This window comes from Copadichromis virginalis, linkage group LG2 (assembly GCF_057382275.1).
Source record: "Copadichromis virginalis isolate Kocher_CV1m ecotype Utaka linkage group LG2, C_Virginalis_male_GT1.1, whole genome shotgun sequence".
NCBI classification, from domain to species: domain Eukaryota; kingdom Metazoa; phylum Chordata; class Actinopteri; order Cichliformes; family Cichlidae; genus Copadichromis; species Copadichromis virginalis.
In genome coordinates, this window is record NC_140619.1 from 29,608,054 (window position 1) to 29,622,956 (window position 14,903).

The 14,903-nt window shown below is 38.6% G+C and overlaps 2 protein-coding genes across 2 annotated transcripts in view; both read left to right on the forward strand.

Annotated features, from left to right (window-relative positions):
- The window catches only part of ndst1b (N-deacetylase/N-sulfotransferase (heparan glucosaminyl) 1b), a 49,119-nt gene extending 42,673 nt beyond the window's left edge, over positions 1–6,446 (forward strand). Inside the window, exons 8-15 of the mRNA XM_085478040.1 lie at positions 39–221; positions 667–763; positions 1,083–1,206; positions 2,080–2,254; positions 2,374–2,544; positions 3,714–3,823; positions 4,365–4,467; positions 4,554–6,446. Of these exons, the coding sequence (XP_085334166.1) occupies positions 39–221; positions 667–763; positions 1,083–1,206; positions 2,080–2,254; positions 2,374–2,544; positions 3,714–3,823; positions 4,365–4,467; positions 4,554–4,673 (1,083 nt within the window). The 3' untranslated portion in view covers positions 4,674–6,446. The remainder of the gene's footprint in view (positions 1–38; positions 222–666; positions 764–1,082; positions 1,207–2,079; positions 2,255–2,373; positions 2,545–3,713; positions 3,824–4,364; positions 4,468–4,553) is intronic.
- A 2,767-nt stretch (positions 6,447–9,213) lies between these two features.
- cd74a (CD74 molecule, major histocompatibility complex, class II invariant chain a) lies at positions 9,214–14,051 on the forward strand. The gene is made up of 9 exons (XM_085478052.1): positions 9,214–9,408; positions 11,081–11,250; positions 11,710–11,804; positions 11,942–11,998; positions 12,087–12,170; positions 12,277–12,355; positions 12,704–12,904; positions 13,002–13,064; positions 13,179–14,051. The coding sequence occupies exons 1-9, from the start codon at positions 9,320–9,322 to the stop codon at positions 13,193–13,195; spliced, it is 855 nt and encodes a 284-aa protein (XP_085334178.1). The 5' UTR covers positions 9,214–9,319; the 3' UTR covers positions 13,196–14,051.
- The last annotated feature ends 852 nt before the right edge of the window (positions 14,052–14,903 follow it).

Here is a 14,903-nt window from a genome sequence, read left to right on the forward strand (position 1 = left end):
TTATAACTCTCTCTCCACGTTTCCCTCTCCGTTCGCAGATCAGCATCTTCATGACCCATTTGTCCAACTATGGGAACGACCGCCTCGGCCTATACACCTTCAAAAGCCTGGTCATGTTTGTCAAAACATGGACCAACCTGAAAATGCAGACCCTGCCGCCTGTCCAGCTGGCTCAGAAGTACTTCAGCCTGTTCCCATCTGAGAGAGATCCCCTCTGGCAGGTGAAAAGAACATACTGAGTGTAATATTCCTTATTTTTTATATTTTACTGAAACTCACAAAGGAGGGACGATTCCAGAACCTGCTCCAAGTCTGCGCACGTATTCTTAGAGCTATGAAAATGAGAAAAACAGCATATGTTCACAGTGGCAGCTATTGCATAGCTTAATGAGCAGGCTAGATACAATTACAGCCCATTACGGGGGTATCATCCTTGCTGTAGTCAGTATACACCATATATCACCACCGCACAGGCCTATCGCAATTGTTGAGATTTGCAACACTGCAACGTGTAGTTAGATTTTCCCAAGTTAGGCCGTGTCATAAATCAAGCAAAGCCTGTGCGTAATACCTTAATGATGGCCACTTCACCATTTGGTTGCTCTCATATCTGTTAAAAATTTGTAACACTGGATGTTTTTTCAATGTGTTTTCTGTTGGCTACAGGATCCTTGCGAGGACAAAAGGCACAAGGACATCTGGTCCAAAGAGAAAACATGTGACCGCTTCCCCAAACTGCTCGTCATTGGTCCTCAGAAGACAGGTGAGAAGCAGTACTTCAACACCCTCTACAGGACATAGCTAGAAGTGATTAAATGTGACGATTGCCATTGTTATTGTATCTTTATTTCAGACATATACAGAAAAAACAATATATACATGTTTAGCTTTACTCAGTACATTCAGCCATTCAGTTCAAAAGCAGAAGTTATCTTATGAGAGGTTGTCACCGTGGTTGACTGTAGATGTCTGTTACATTACACTTAAATCTGCTTTCTAATTATATTGTTAGAGACTTCCTCTTTCTTCCTCTCACCATCTTCATCATGTCAGTGACGCTTGCTGTGCTGTTCTTCACTCAGGGACAACAGCACTCTACCTGTTTCTTGGCATGCACCCTGATCTGACCAGTAACTACCCCAGCAAGGAGACTTTTGAGGAGATCCAGTTCTTCAATGGGCATAACTACCACAGAGGCATTGACTGGTATGTATTTTTACACTCGCCTCTTTTTTGTGCAGTGGGAAGTAACACTTCACCAGTCAGAAATATCCCCATAATATAATTAATGTTCACATTTTTTCACCCCACCCCCCCCTTGTCTGGTGTGATGCTGCAGCATCGAAGCAACTGACAGCAACTGTTCACAGTGCTCTTAATTTAACATCCCTCTTCGGCGTGTTGGCATATACGCTGGACTGTGAGTGGAAAAAGGCAGTTTTCACTTGTAATTATAGTCACAGTTGCTTCACAACTTTGCTGCACCTGCATCTGGAGTTACGTTCTCCCATATGTGTAGGTACGAGCACAGGTTAGATCATTTGCAGTTAAATCAAAAGAAAAAAAAACACAAAGTGGCAACGGCAGTGAACAATTTATTTTCACTTTGTTAGTAAAAAGCAAAAAAAAAAAAAAAAAAAAAGCAAACGACGCCACCTCACAACAACAAATCCACTCATTTGTGACATTGCCGAGAGCAAGACCAGCAACGCAATTAACACCCATTCATCTAAAAAAAAGTCACTGTTTTGAGTTTCCTGCAGGTTTAATTGACTTCGAGCAGCATTAAAGTGAAGCTTCACGCGCCACTGCAGACAATCTGAAAACAATCCAACACAAAATTTACTTGGCAGGCTGGAAATTTCTATGAGTGGGCTGCCCAAATATTAACATTGTATAACACTATAGAGTGTTAGATGGGTTTTTTGTACTCGGGGTGCCAAGCTGTTGTGCATGGTCAATCACCCACACAGTGAACAGAGAAATAATCCTTATCTGCAGGTTGCAAATTGGACCAGATCAACTCTGGCTGCTTGTAATTTTTTTGCTGTGTTTTTGTGTGTTTTTTTAATGCATTAGGTATATGGAATACTTCCCTCTGCCTTCCAATACTAGCTCAGACTACTACTTTGAGAAGAGTGCTAACTACTTTGACTCTGAGGTGGCAGCTCAGAGGGCTGCAGCTCTCCTACCCAAAGCCAAGATCATCACCATCCTCATCAGCCCAGCAGACAGAGCTTACTCGTGGTACCAGGTTGGTGACCTGCTACTCCACTAATCTCCAAACTTTTGAATAAACGCTGCTGTATTATAGTTAGAGAATTATTTCATCCCAATTAAAATACTCTCTTCACCTTTTGTGTCTGTATGCAGCACCAAAGAGCCCACGATGACCCAGTGGCATTGAAATATTCTTTCCACGACGTCATCACTGCAGGGCGTGATGCTCCTGTCAAACTACGGGTCCTCCAGAATCGCTGTCTGGTGCCAGGCTGGTATGCCATCCATCTGGAGCGCTGGCTTAATTTCTACCACTCCAGCCAGGTACCGAGGGGAGGATGCTTTGTTTAGTGGGGGGGAAATGTGCAGATGCACCCAAAGTCATTATAACAAACTAAAACAATGCTAGATGTGAAAAAACTTTACCACTACTATGAAAAAATAAAGATAACTACCTGAAAAGGTTTTGTGGACTTTGAACACTAACAAAAATAAAATAAGAATACAGAAGAATTGAATATTTCTGTCCTTCTATTATTTATTAATTTGGCAAAACTTTAAACTAAAACAAGCAAACACACTTAAACTAAACTGAAATAAAATCAAAGAATAAAAATGCTAAACTAATTACAAAGTATACAACTAATTTAATAGTTGAATTTAAATGAATTTAACACTCAGGTTGTATAAATGTAGGTATGGTAAATCACTTGTGGTAAGGGTGGCTTGTTCTCTCTTTGGTATTCCTCATAGTCAGTGTTTCAAATGCGGGTGACCTTGAAGAAAGAGAGCTGCTCTTTGGGGACACTCAACAGCAAAGTGAACACTTGTTGCTCAAAATCTCTAAGCTGCACAATGAGTCGGGATTAACTGTGAGCGTCATTACTGAACAAGAACGTCCATAAGAGTCAGCTCTGGTGGATTCTGGCTAACAGATCATTATATTCAGACTTGCAGGTCTAAAATATGATCATTTATAATAAATAATACTTCTAAAGCTTGACTAATATATTGGCCAATATGTTAGTCCTATTGAGAAATTAGAATTTAAAAAATAAAGAAGTGGCTGGAGGATCTCTCTTCAACCATGTTTATAGTGTTCGTGTTCATAGTTTGCTCACTAGAGGGAACTACACAACTTTCCTGTCCGTGACACGTTTCCACACGCCAAACAACCAGCTGGTCCAAGCAGAGTTGGGCAGATCGTAAAGCACAATTTCATGTGAAGTTTAAATAAGATATGTTTTTTATTTCATTGCCATATTATCCTAGTAAAGACTCATAATTAACTACGCATATCAAACTTTATGGAAATCTGTTTATGCGTCATATGAAAGGAAATATCGGCCGATAAACCTGATTCTTAAATGAGCAAATAAACTGGTATCAGTCTTAAAACTCCTTTATCAGCTCTGCTCATTATTAATTTGAGAGTGTCTTATAGCTTTCTGCATACCCAACTATCCTCTTCCTGTTCACATACTGTTTCCCAGGTGTTAGTTTTGGATGGACAGATGCTGAAAACCGAGCCTGCTTCAGTCATGGACAAAATCCAGAAGTTTCTTGGCCTCACTAACATTATCAACTATCACAAGATCTTAGCGTAAGTATCTTCATCCCAGCATGTTGCTTTCAGCTGCCAAGTTTACAAATGAACTTGCAGCTGCATTAATAGCTTTCCTGCCTTCAAATGTAAATACAAAGATGGGATTTGAGTCATTAGCTTATTAAAAAACCTTAGCTATCAACAGCTCCCGCTAGTAAAGAATTAAGACATTTAAAAAATCATTACATTAAAAAAAATCTAAATCACTTGGCTTTTAAAAATGTGTTTGTCTCATGGTTAATTTGAAGGTTTGTCAGCTCAAAAAAAGATTTCTCCCACCCTCCTAAAATACATGCTGAAAGTTCTAAGTGTGAACATCACACTTCTTTAAGTTGCTTATTGGAATGGGATTATTTGTGGAGCCGTCAAACATGCTCATATGTCCACGCGCTAGAAAACAGCACGTGGACATATGAGCAAAGAAAATATGACGGAAACACAGTAACTGGGGGGAGATTTTAGATTTTCAATATTAGAATTGAAATTCTAAATAGTCGTTTCTTATTTCTCAGTGTATTCTTGTGTTTTTTACGTCCAGGTTCGACCCTAAAAAAGGTTTTTGGTGTCAGCTGCTGGAGGGGGGGAAGACAAAGTGTTTAGGAAAGAGTAAAGGACGCAGGTACCCTGATATGGACCCTGAGGTAGGACGAATTATCACATTATAGTATGATCTTTTTTTAATTGCTATATTTTAGTTTAATATTTGCTCTATTTTTGCGTTCTCCAGTCCCAGGCGTTCCTCAGGGAGTACTATAGGGATCATAACATTGAGCTGTCTAAGCTGCTCTACAGGATGGGACAGCCTCTACCAAGCTGGCTCCGAGAAGAGCTGGTCCACACCAGGTAGCAGCACCACAGGGGAAAACCCCACCTCCTCATACTGAACCACTAATATTCCCTGCTGGGGCTCACTGGCCTCATGGCTTGAAATGTTGAAGATCCCAATTTGTTTTGACTGAGATTTGAGGATGAGACATCCGCATACAACTCAAGACTCAACTGTGATCTTCCTAAATAGGGCAACAGTGGGCAAACCAGGAACATGGAAGCCTTAACGGTGTGCACTGAAGAAGAGACCGGGGAAGACTCAAGAGGACGCACACGAGGAATTGTCGGTGTTTGATAATCACATGGCCGTTCTCCTCAATCAAACTTATCATCACTTGAACTTCTTCCTGGAAATCAGAGGAAGGGAATAAAGTCTGAAATTTCAGTTGTGGGACACAGGTGATGGAGAGCATCACCTGTGTCCCCGCCAATGAATTTTCACGTAAGGAGCACATTAAAGCAGGCTTAATGGATGATATCCCGATCGCCTGAGAGACATTGGTTCCAAATGCCTTTGATGCACGTGTTTGTATGAAGGGAGAATGGGACGTCTGAAGTCTTGACTTAGGCTGCATGTTGTAGCCTTATTTGATAGGCCTTGGTAGAATCTAGTTATCACGTTACAAGTGCCAGGACAAGAATCTTCCTTAAACTATTACCACATGGACTTTTCATGGCTCTTTTTTTTAAAGTGTTTTTTTTCCTTTACTTTGATTTTAACGTCTCTGTAATGCGGATGGCAATGCATTGCTGTAGAATGTACCAAAATTAAACACTTTAGCGCCATTGGTTTCATATGGGCCAGATGTACAGTACAGTTGCGTACACTGTTTTCAGCTTAGCATGCTCTGTAGCCAGTTTTACAACCATTTGATTGGCTACAGCAGGAACATAGGACGGGTGATGAAAGCACATTGTTTGAAGATAAAAGGTTACTGGAAAGCACACTCACGAAATTGTTCCTACTACAATCTGTGAAGAAGAAGATCATAAGCTAGCTACTGTATGTTAACGCCACACTCTGGTCCCACAAGATTCAGAAGATTGTGCATCTCAAAATCTGGTGTCAGCATTGTTGTTGTTTTTTGTTTGTTTGTTTTGTTTTGTTTTTTAATCACAGCTGTTTATGTTTTCTTATGTTCTGTTTCATGTCACTCAATAGAAAAGGTTTCGTTTGGGAGATTAAAAGCTGACTCTGCTTATTTAAAAACAGAACAAACACTTAAAGTCACCCGGCAAACCAACAGTTCGCCCAGAGAGACCGCTCAGACATTTTGGTTGTCGGTCAAGGTGTTACCACTGCAACTAGATGTCAAACGTAGGTAACAAAAAGCTGCTCTTCTTGCAATAGTTTTGTACGATGTTCTGATGTTATAACAATGCACATGACGGTGACTTTATAATGTAAATAATGCGAAAACCCTCTGTAGACCTAAATTATTGAATGTGTTTGGGTTTACACTCTCCATCAGCCCATTGTGTGAAATGTCAGTGCTCTACTGAGGGGGAGTGTGGAAATTTTTATTTTATTTTATTTTATTTTTCTCCTCACTGTGCAGAGGTGTGTCGCTGAGATTCTTTCCTCTCATGTCCTCTCACTGCCAACTGTTGTACAAAGGTACTGAGTCTCTCCATATAAAGTATTAAATGATAACACATAACAGCAACGATGGTACTAATCTCCTGGACTGTATGATAAAGATTTGTAATTGTTGTCAATAATTTTTACAGTGTAACTAATATTGTCGGTGCTTTTTAATTTGCAAATAAAACACCACTGTATTTTTCAGTAGTTGGATCTTTTTTCCTCTCCTTTCTCTGCTGTTTGGCTTCCAGCTGTTTTTGTTTGTTTGTTTTACATAAACAGCTCTTTCATTTAATAAAGTCATGCAAAAGCCTACCTCATGCTATGATTATATAAGAATATGGAAACAAGATTAAACAGTGGCGGATCTAGAAAACTCTACATTTGGGTGGGGGCAAGAGGTCTAGGCAGGGTGGCACATACCTCTTCAGTGAAGGTTGTGAAAATCCCTTATCAGAATCAGAATACTTTATTGATCCCTGGGGGAAATTATTTATATGAATATGTCAACAAAATATCCACAAAACACTTTAAATTATTAAGTGCATGATCTCTTCTAAGAAAACAAAGACAATTAGGTTGAGAAAATTAGTTGGGGACAGAAAATTGGGGTGGGGGGAGCACGGATCTACAGCATTGGGTCAGTTGCCCCCCTTTGCCTCCCTGTAGATCCACCCCTGAGATTAGAAGATGAGCCTAGTGTCAAAATGCTCACAGAGTCTTGTGAAAAGGGAAGTTTCTTCCAGGGTTGGATGCAGTCCTGTGAAGTCCATCCATAGGAATTAAGGAGTGTAAGCAACTTTGTGTTGCTGCTAGCTAAAAGCTAATTGCTTGAAAACAGTCTGATCACCTCTAGAACAGCAGTTTTGGTGGTTTGATGGTTTTATAGCATTCGTTTGTGTCTTGTAACACAATACTACAAATTTCCCAGGTGTGAAAGTCCCGTCAAAGACACCCTAAAGGTCAGTCAGTACAATGCTCAGATACTGCACACAACAAAAGGCCAACAGCTACATGTCAGACTCTTCAGGCCTCTGTTAGCATGTTAAATGTTCATGACGGTATAATTGGAAAAAGACTGAACAAGTATGGCTTGTTTAAGGTTTTGCCAGCCAAAAGCCTCTTCTTTCTAAAATGAACATGTCACCACAGCTTAAGTTTGGAAAGTTGAACAAACCACAAGATTGTTTTGAACGGTCTTGTCTGTCTAAAGGACAAAGTAGAAATGTTTCACCAGAGTCACATTTGGTGAAAAGCAAACGTAGCATATTAGCACAAACACCTCATAGCAGCTGTCAAGCATAGTTGGCAAGAGGATTTGGGCTTGGTTTGGAGCCACAATACCTGGTCACCTACAGTTACTGAGTCAACCATAAACTCCTCTGTATACTGAAGTATTCCAGTCAAATGAGAGGCCATCTGTCCGGCAGCTAAAGCTCGGACAAAACTAGGTCATGCAACATCGCAGTGATCCCAAGCACAGCAGCAAATCTACAACAGAATGGCAAAAAAGAAATGTCCTAATCAAAGTTCAGATCTCAATCTGATTGAATTGCTGGGGTGGGACCTCAAGAGAGCTGTGCATAAACTAACACCTGCAAACATCAACGGACGGTTAGTGCTACCAAAGGTGGCCTGTACTCTGTACTTTCTTTTTTGCATTACTATAAAAGGACACCTTTCTGATGCTGGCTTGTTTTAACTAGCCACTCACTTCCACTCTACTTCCACTCCACTAACTCTTTCTTAACCAAAATGTACATTTGAAAGTATTTTTTTCCAGTGAATTATAAAGACTTGAGTATTAAATTGTGACACGAAGTGCATGCAGTTTTTAACAGAGCGTAAATATGTTTTTCAGCCCTGAAAATATCATTATGGGTATAAGAAGCCTAAAAATATTTTGGTTATAATTAGTTGGCTTAAAGACCTCCTAATTTTGACCCAGCCTTATAAGCACCAAGGTCATGTGACTGTAAAAATGTTAACGTGTGGTAGTAAATTTTGCAGTCCTAAATAAGTCCTTAAATATATTACAGTCCACAGGTGGGAGTTTGTATGAACTATTATTTTAGGGGTAGCTGTAAATTAAAAGCATTCAACGTGATGATGACCATTATGCAGAGATTTCTAGAAGCTTCCCAGTCTCCTGGTTTGGATTGAAAAACAAACTGTTTTTCTTTTTGTTTCACTTTATGGAGACGTGAAGCAGACAAACCAAATCCCTTGATAGCACATTCAGCACTAACTTTTATTAAGTAAAAACTTTTACTTACTTACATAAGTCTTTTACTCTAAAGTCCACCAGATTTACAAGTAATTCATATTTCTTCTTTTCGTTTCCTCATTGGGGAAAACACCTTAAAGTGTACAAAGAAGTCTCATCTTATTCCTAAAAAGGCCAACATAAAAAGTAGACAAATGTACTCACCACATTTCCCTTAACATTGTTGTAATTGTAATGTCTAAAACTTTGTTTTAAAAGAACACTGCATATTACTATGATTTGATTCACTGTTTCTTTATTCTTTAAGCTATAATAGTAATATTAGCCTTTATTTGTAATTATGGGAATATTATTATATTATTTTCAATTATATAACATGTACTTTATCTACTAATACAACTACCTAAATGTCATAATGTGCAGTATTTAGTAATGAAACCTAAAGTATGTATTTTCACTGATGTAGTAATTCAGTCATCTAATAAACTACTGTAGTATTATTACTAGCAGCATTATCTATATTTACAAATAATTAATGTTTACTTGCTAGAATTAGCAGAGGCAACTGAAAATACTATACTATCAAACAATAATGGTAAATTCTAGATCTTAAACCGTCGCTTATGTCGCTGCTGTCTGCCTCTGTCAACAGATGATGCTATTAAATCAGCCAATCAGAGTGGCGCTAGTGATCCGTCCCACAACTTCTTGTTCTTTTTTTTTTTAAATAGAGAGGCTTTCTGTGGAACCCGTCTGGTTTTCTTTTCCTCATTTTGTAGGCAATTTATGCTCTAGACGTGTTGCTCTTTGTTCAGTTTGTTGCTTGAAGGAACGGAAAGAACTCCTAACACAGATGGCCCACTCTCCAGACGATGCACCCCTGGCCAGGGGAAACCTGGCAGACAGTGAGGAGACGCTTCTTCCCCTTGCAGCACCAAGAGGGTGAGAAGAGTGTACTTTATCCATAGCAGCTGTTTGTGCTGTATCTTTAAAAATTATTATTATTTTCAATAAAGTGCACCTTTTTAAATTGGCTCACACAGATAGAGCAGAATAAATTTAAAAAACTGAAGTTTTTCACCAAAGGTTAGTTGCTTACATGCAGCAGTATCACATTTCCTTTAATTTCATTTAGCAATAGCAAAGATACATTTTATGACATTTAACTTTGAAGGTAGGCCTATCTGTTTCAGATTTGCACTTATTCCTTTTTAGTTAAAAGAGCAGTAAAATTATTTCGTTTTTATCTTTTATAATTATATATTATAATATTATTTATGTATGTATTCATGTTTACAACAAATAATGCTTTTAAAACATTTCGTTTTACTTCTTAATTTCACTGAACCGCACTTCCCCTTTCAGCCAGGACAAGGCGTCTGCCTAGTAACTGGTGACGCAGCAGTTGTTATTGGCTAATAGAGAAAAGAAAATGCCTTTTTTTTGGGAACAATTCAAGTTAGAAATAAATCCAGTCTACAAGAATTACAACTTAATAATCGATTAGAATCTGATTTATGAATAAACGTTTTGTGTGGACTGTTGATTGGAAATAATAGATAAACAAACTTTATATTTTCCTTTACGACACAGATTATATTGGCGGTATACATGAATTTATGATAAACAAATAAAAAAATAAATTGCATCGAACAGACTAATGTCGCAATTTAAAAAGCGGATATGTAAACATATGACTTTCTGACTTTCACTATTAATGTTTTCCAGCAATAATGAAAAAGTAACATTGTCCTTATACGTTTGCATTTGAGAAAAATCATTTTACACCTATCTACCTTTGTTTAATTTGCAAGTTGAACTTGAATCATAGTTGAATATGACTTCCTGCTGAAGCCAGAAGAATGTATCTGCCTAGTAACTAGTGATACTCACATTCTATTGGCTGAAATAAAAGAAGGAGCAGTAATTAGATCTGAGATCACTCTTTTTTATCTAATCTAATTTTTTTTTTTAATTATATATTTTCCAGATTTGCTGCTCTTTACATGATGGAAAATAATTGTTTTTTTATGGTTTACTGATTTGATTCCCAGACAGCTGGATCGCAGCTGTGTGTTATATCTCTCCTCCCCAACATATCCTACCCATTTTCAACTCCTGCCCCCCACACTGAAAAACCAAACAAATATCTTTAAAGATTCAAATTTAAAAAAGGAACAAAAGAAAATAAATTTTAAAGGAAATTCAAAGGCAAACAAAGGAGAGACAAAGGCCAATCCCCCCCTCCCCCTCCTTGTTTTCTTCACAGATTTGTCCCTTCCTTTACATCACGTAATGTGCGGTAAATTAACATTTTACACACTAATCATGATCATTTTTCATCATCTACAGGTTTGACTAAAGGAAACTGTGGCTTTCCTTTTTTTTGTTATTGTATTTTTGTGTGTGGACTGTCCAAAATCCAAATGACTCACCCAGGCCTTAAAAATGTCACACACTTATAGAAATCCCCTCACGTCACTTTCATACCAAGAATTTTTTTATTGGAATCCCATGTTTTGTTTTACCGTTTTTTATGTCCTTCATTTCTTCCACCAAACCTCCTGATTTACCTCCAACCTTTTAGTGACACATACTTTTCTATTTCTCACAGAGGCTCCAACAGTCGTGCCTTGAAAATTGCGGGTCTGACAACCTTGGCTTGCCTGCTGGTGGCCAGCCAGGTCTTCACTGCCTACACGGTGTTTAGCCAAAAGCAGCAGATCCACACTCTACAGAAGAACTCGGACAGAATTAACAAACAGCTGACCCGCTCATCTCACGGTAAAGTCGAGCGCTAAAACCTTAATGGCCACACAGAGCCCTAAGGGGATGTGTCATTTTGAGTGATAGTTTTAATTAGACAGGCGGACGCGGGCTGGAACGCTGAGGAGGGAAGTGAGAGTTTACTTTACAGAAGCTGAGTTTGAAGGTGGATGGAGAAATGGAAAGTTTATTGTGACTCATGGGGAGAAAAAGGTTAACTGTGTGATATTTTTATGTTAATAGCATTAAAACAAGATTTCAAACAGAGGCGTCTCGAGAGATACTGTTAAACAAAGAAACAAAAACACATTCCTTTTTTAATTCTCTATTTATTATGTAGTCCAACTTTTCAATTTGTTTCTGCTGAGCATTAATAATTTAGACATAAAAAGAGCTACTTTTTCTTGTACTTGCATTTATTTAAGTTTTTTGTTGTTGTCGCTGATTTTTTTTCTTCTTTTTAATTTTTTTTTTCAGCTGTGGCTCCAGTGAGGATGGCCATGCCCATGAACAGCCTGCCCCTCCTCATGGACTTCACCGAGGACTCCACAGCACCCAAGACCCCCTTGACTGTAAGTGCACACCATCTTCTGGGAAAAAGTTCATATTTGTGTGCAGCTGGGATTCATTTAAGGCTTCAAATTAATTGCTAATGCTTGGATTTAAAAGTTGAATAATTAATTTCAACTTGAATGCTCCCTTCCTCCAGAAACTGCAGAACACTGCCATTGTCAGTGTGGAGAAACAGCTGATGGATCTCATGCAGGTAGGTTGCAAACACTGTCTAGCCTCACATTCCTTACCTGCGTGTTGATGTGTTGCTGACGGTAAGCTCTCGAACGTGCTCTGAACAGGACTCCGAGCTGCCTCAGTTCAACGAGACCTTCCTGGCCAACCTGCAAACCCTGAAGCAGCAGATGAACGATAGCGAGTGGAAGGTGAAGCGTCACACGCAGTGATCACATTGCTAACGTAGCTAAAATAGAAATGAAAAATGGCGACTGTCCTTTTAGCCATGCTTATCTAACACTTTCTGTATTGTAGAGCTTTGAGACCTGGATGCGCTACTGGCTTATCTTCAACATGGCCCAGCAGCAGCCTGCAACCCCCACACCTCAGTCAGGTTAGCTCAACTTTTCTTTCCTTCACTTTTAAGTGTTTTATTACCCAAATAGTTGCTATAACAGCAAATACAGATTTTCCTGTTTTACTAGTATGCACTAGTTTGGCATTTAAGTCATTTTTTTTAGAGATTTATATATAAAAAAAGAAAGAAATACAAAATGTTGAAAAATTATTGGATGTTGTTCATGCGTGTTTCATGTTTGTGAGCTGTGCTAAGCTATCTGAGATCTGTATTCCCATTAAACTCTCAACAAAATGTCTTTTTTTTTACAGTCTTTATTAACGACTTTTTAATTTTTAACTGGTAAATAAAACCAAAATGAATGTCTGAATATTCTCCGCTCAGCCACTACCATCAAGACCAAATGCCAGGTGGAGGCAGCACCCGGACCCAGCAAGATTGGTTCATACAAGCCCCAGTGTGACGAGCAGGGCCGCTACAAGCCAATGCAGTGCTGGCACGCCACCGGCTACTGCTGGTGCGTGGATAGCGAGGGCCATCCCATCGAGGGAACCACCATGCGTGGCCGTCCCGAGTGCCAGAGAGGTAGAGGACACGGATTAAAGGATCTTTTCTTACATGTGTAGTTTTGGTGAGGCTGTTGTGAATGACACCAGATGGGTTTTTTTCCTGTTAACTTTAGCTGCATTTCCTCGTCGCATGATGGTTGCACCCAGGCTGATGCAGAAGACATACGACATGGATGGTGAGCGCTTCAGATTAGTTTCTTTGTTTTTGATGATTTTTCATTTGTGAGATTTTTCACTGGCATCATCATCATGATCACTTTGTTGTTTGCTGTTTTCATCTCTTTTTCCAGATGAAAAACAAAAGTGAAGCAAATCTTGAAGAAAGATTTCATCCAGCAATCTCTGCAAATGACAGACGTCATGCCGCACTTCAATTATTAACGCTTCTATCCCTGATGAGCTCGTTTTGCGTGGAATCTCGTGATTTTAACCATTTTTTTGTGGCTGCTTGAAATCGGATCAATAGAGGCCTGTTACACCTTAGTGCATTTAATTTTGAAAAAAAAATTGCCTTTACGTCAGATTTGTTTTGGGGTATATTTGTATAATCTACAATAAGTACATTAAACTATGTGAGTGTTTAATATGTTTGGTTCTGATGAATGCTTAAAGGGTAGGTTTACCGCATCTCCTTCTCTTAAACTCAATGCAGGAAAATGGAAGCTTGGTTGTGATGCTCTGAACATTGAAAAATTGCATTTATTAATGTAAACCAGCCTAATTTCTTCCCGTGCTGGTCTGATAATCCAAACCTCACAGAGGGCAGTTTAAATAGGTTCTAATATTTTGCTAGAAAGTAGTGTCAGGAAAAAAACCCAAAGCAACTAGGAACAATCTGGAAAGAGATGTTGCTATTTTACATATAAATAAATGAATAATTTGCATTTCCAACTAGAAATCTAGCTAGTATAAATCTACATACCATAAATACATACCATAAACTGTGGGCTAACCTATCCTTCACAGGATGTGAATATGATAAAGTTACTCTTTTATGACATGTTTGTTTTAATAAGGTTGATGAATAAAGTTTTCCTATTAACACCACTTGCATTACATCTTTCACATTATCTACAGTTAAGAGAAATCATTGCTTAAGCTGTAATCAAAATAAGGTCTGAATAAACTTTAACCTGATTAGATGCAGTGACGCTGCTCACTCAGTCCTGGATTTTGTGGCATTTTTTTAAAAATTAGACACTTTGACACTCAATACATTTGCCGTTAAAGAACCTGAAATGTGCATGAGTGCACCGACTCATCCTTTTAGTTCTTTTAGAAATTGAGTTCTCTCACATTTTCTTAAAAAAAAAGAGTGCCCCCATCTTTTTTTAAGCACCACTCTCACTATCAGTCATCAAATTAACACGATCTAACAGGCAAAGGTGAAAACCACGGTGCTCGCTTCTGTCCCTTCTGTTTTGACAGTTACCCAAGATCATGTTAAGAGTGCAAATTTGCCCACTTGAGGCTCGCATATCTGGGACGACGGGTGCAAAAGTGTGAATTTATTTTCTTCGTCATTAGTGGTGAAGATGTACAAAACATTAGGTTTTTTCTCAGTGAGTCCTCTTTTAAAAAAAAAAAAAAAAAGATGTGAAGAAAAGGAAAATAACTGATGGATTAAGCCAGTTGCACATACCTGCTCCAACTTGGTGAACAGCTCACACAAAAAATACTCATCCATGTCTAAACTGGCTGGACATGAAAACACATAAGATCCACGTTTAGCTACAGATTTGTTCTCCCATATCCATCCATCCACTATCTTAACCACTGGCTGGAGCCTGTCCCAGCTGGCATGCAGTGAGACGCAGGATATACCCGGACACGGCGCCAGTCTATTACAGAGATATTCTTCTGGCAACCAAAAGGTCTCAAGCTGTAAAAAGTGGATGTTAAGAGTTTATAACTCTGCTTGGCTTCACTGTACGACAAGGAAACCCTTAAAAAATATGAATAAAAAACAAAAATGTGTACTTAAAGAACCATTTCAAACTGTCAAATAAAGCAAA

Excerpts from the sequence above, each read along its gene's own strand:
- cd74a (XM_085478052.1), top strand. The coding sequence starts at position 9,320 with ATGGCCCACTCTCCAGACGATGCACCCCTGGCCAGGGGAAACCTGGCA. Across the intron at positions 11,251-11,709 it reads GCTGACCCGCTCATCTCACG|CTGTGGCTCCAGTGAGGATG; the intron begins GTAAAGTCGAGC and ends TTTTTTTTTCAG. Across the intron at positions 11,999-12,086 it reads AGCTGATGGATCTCATGCAG|GACTCCGAGCTGCCTCAGTT; the intron begins GTAGGTTGCAAA and ends TGCTCTGAACAG.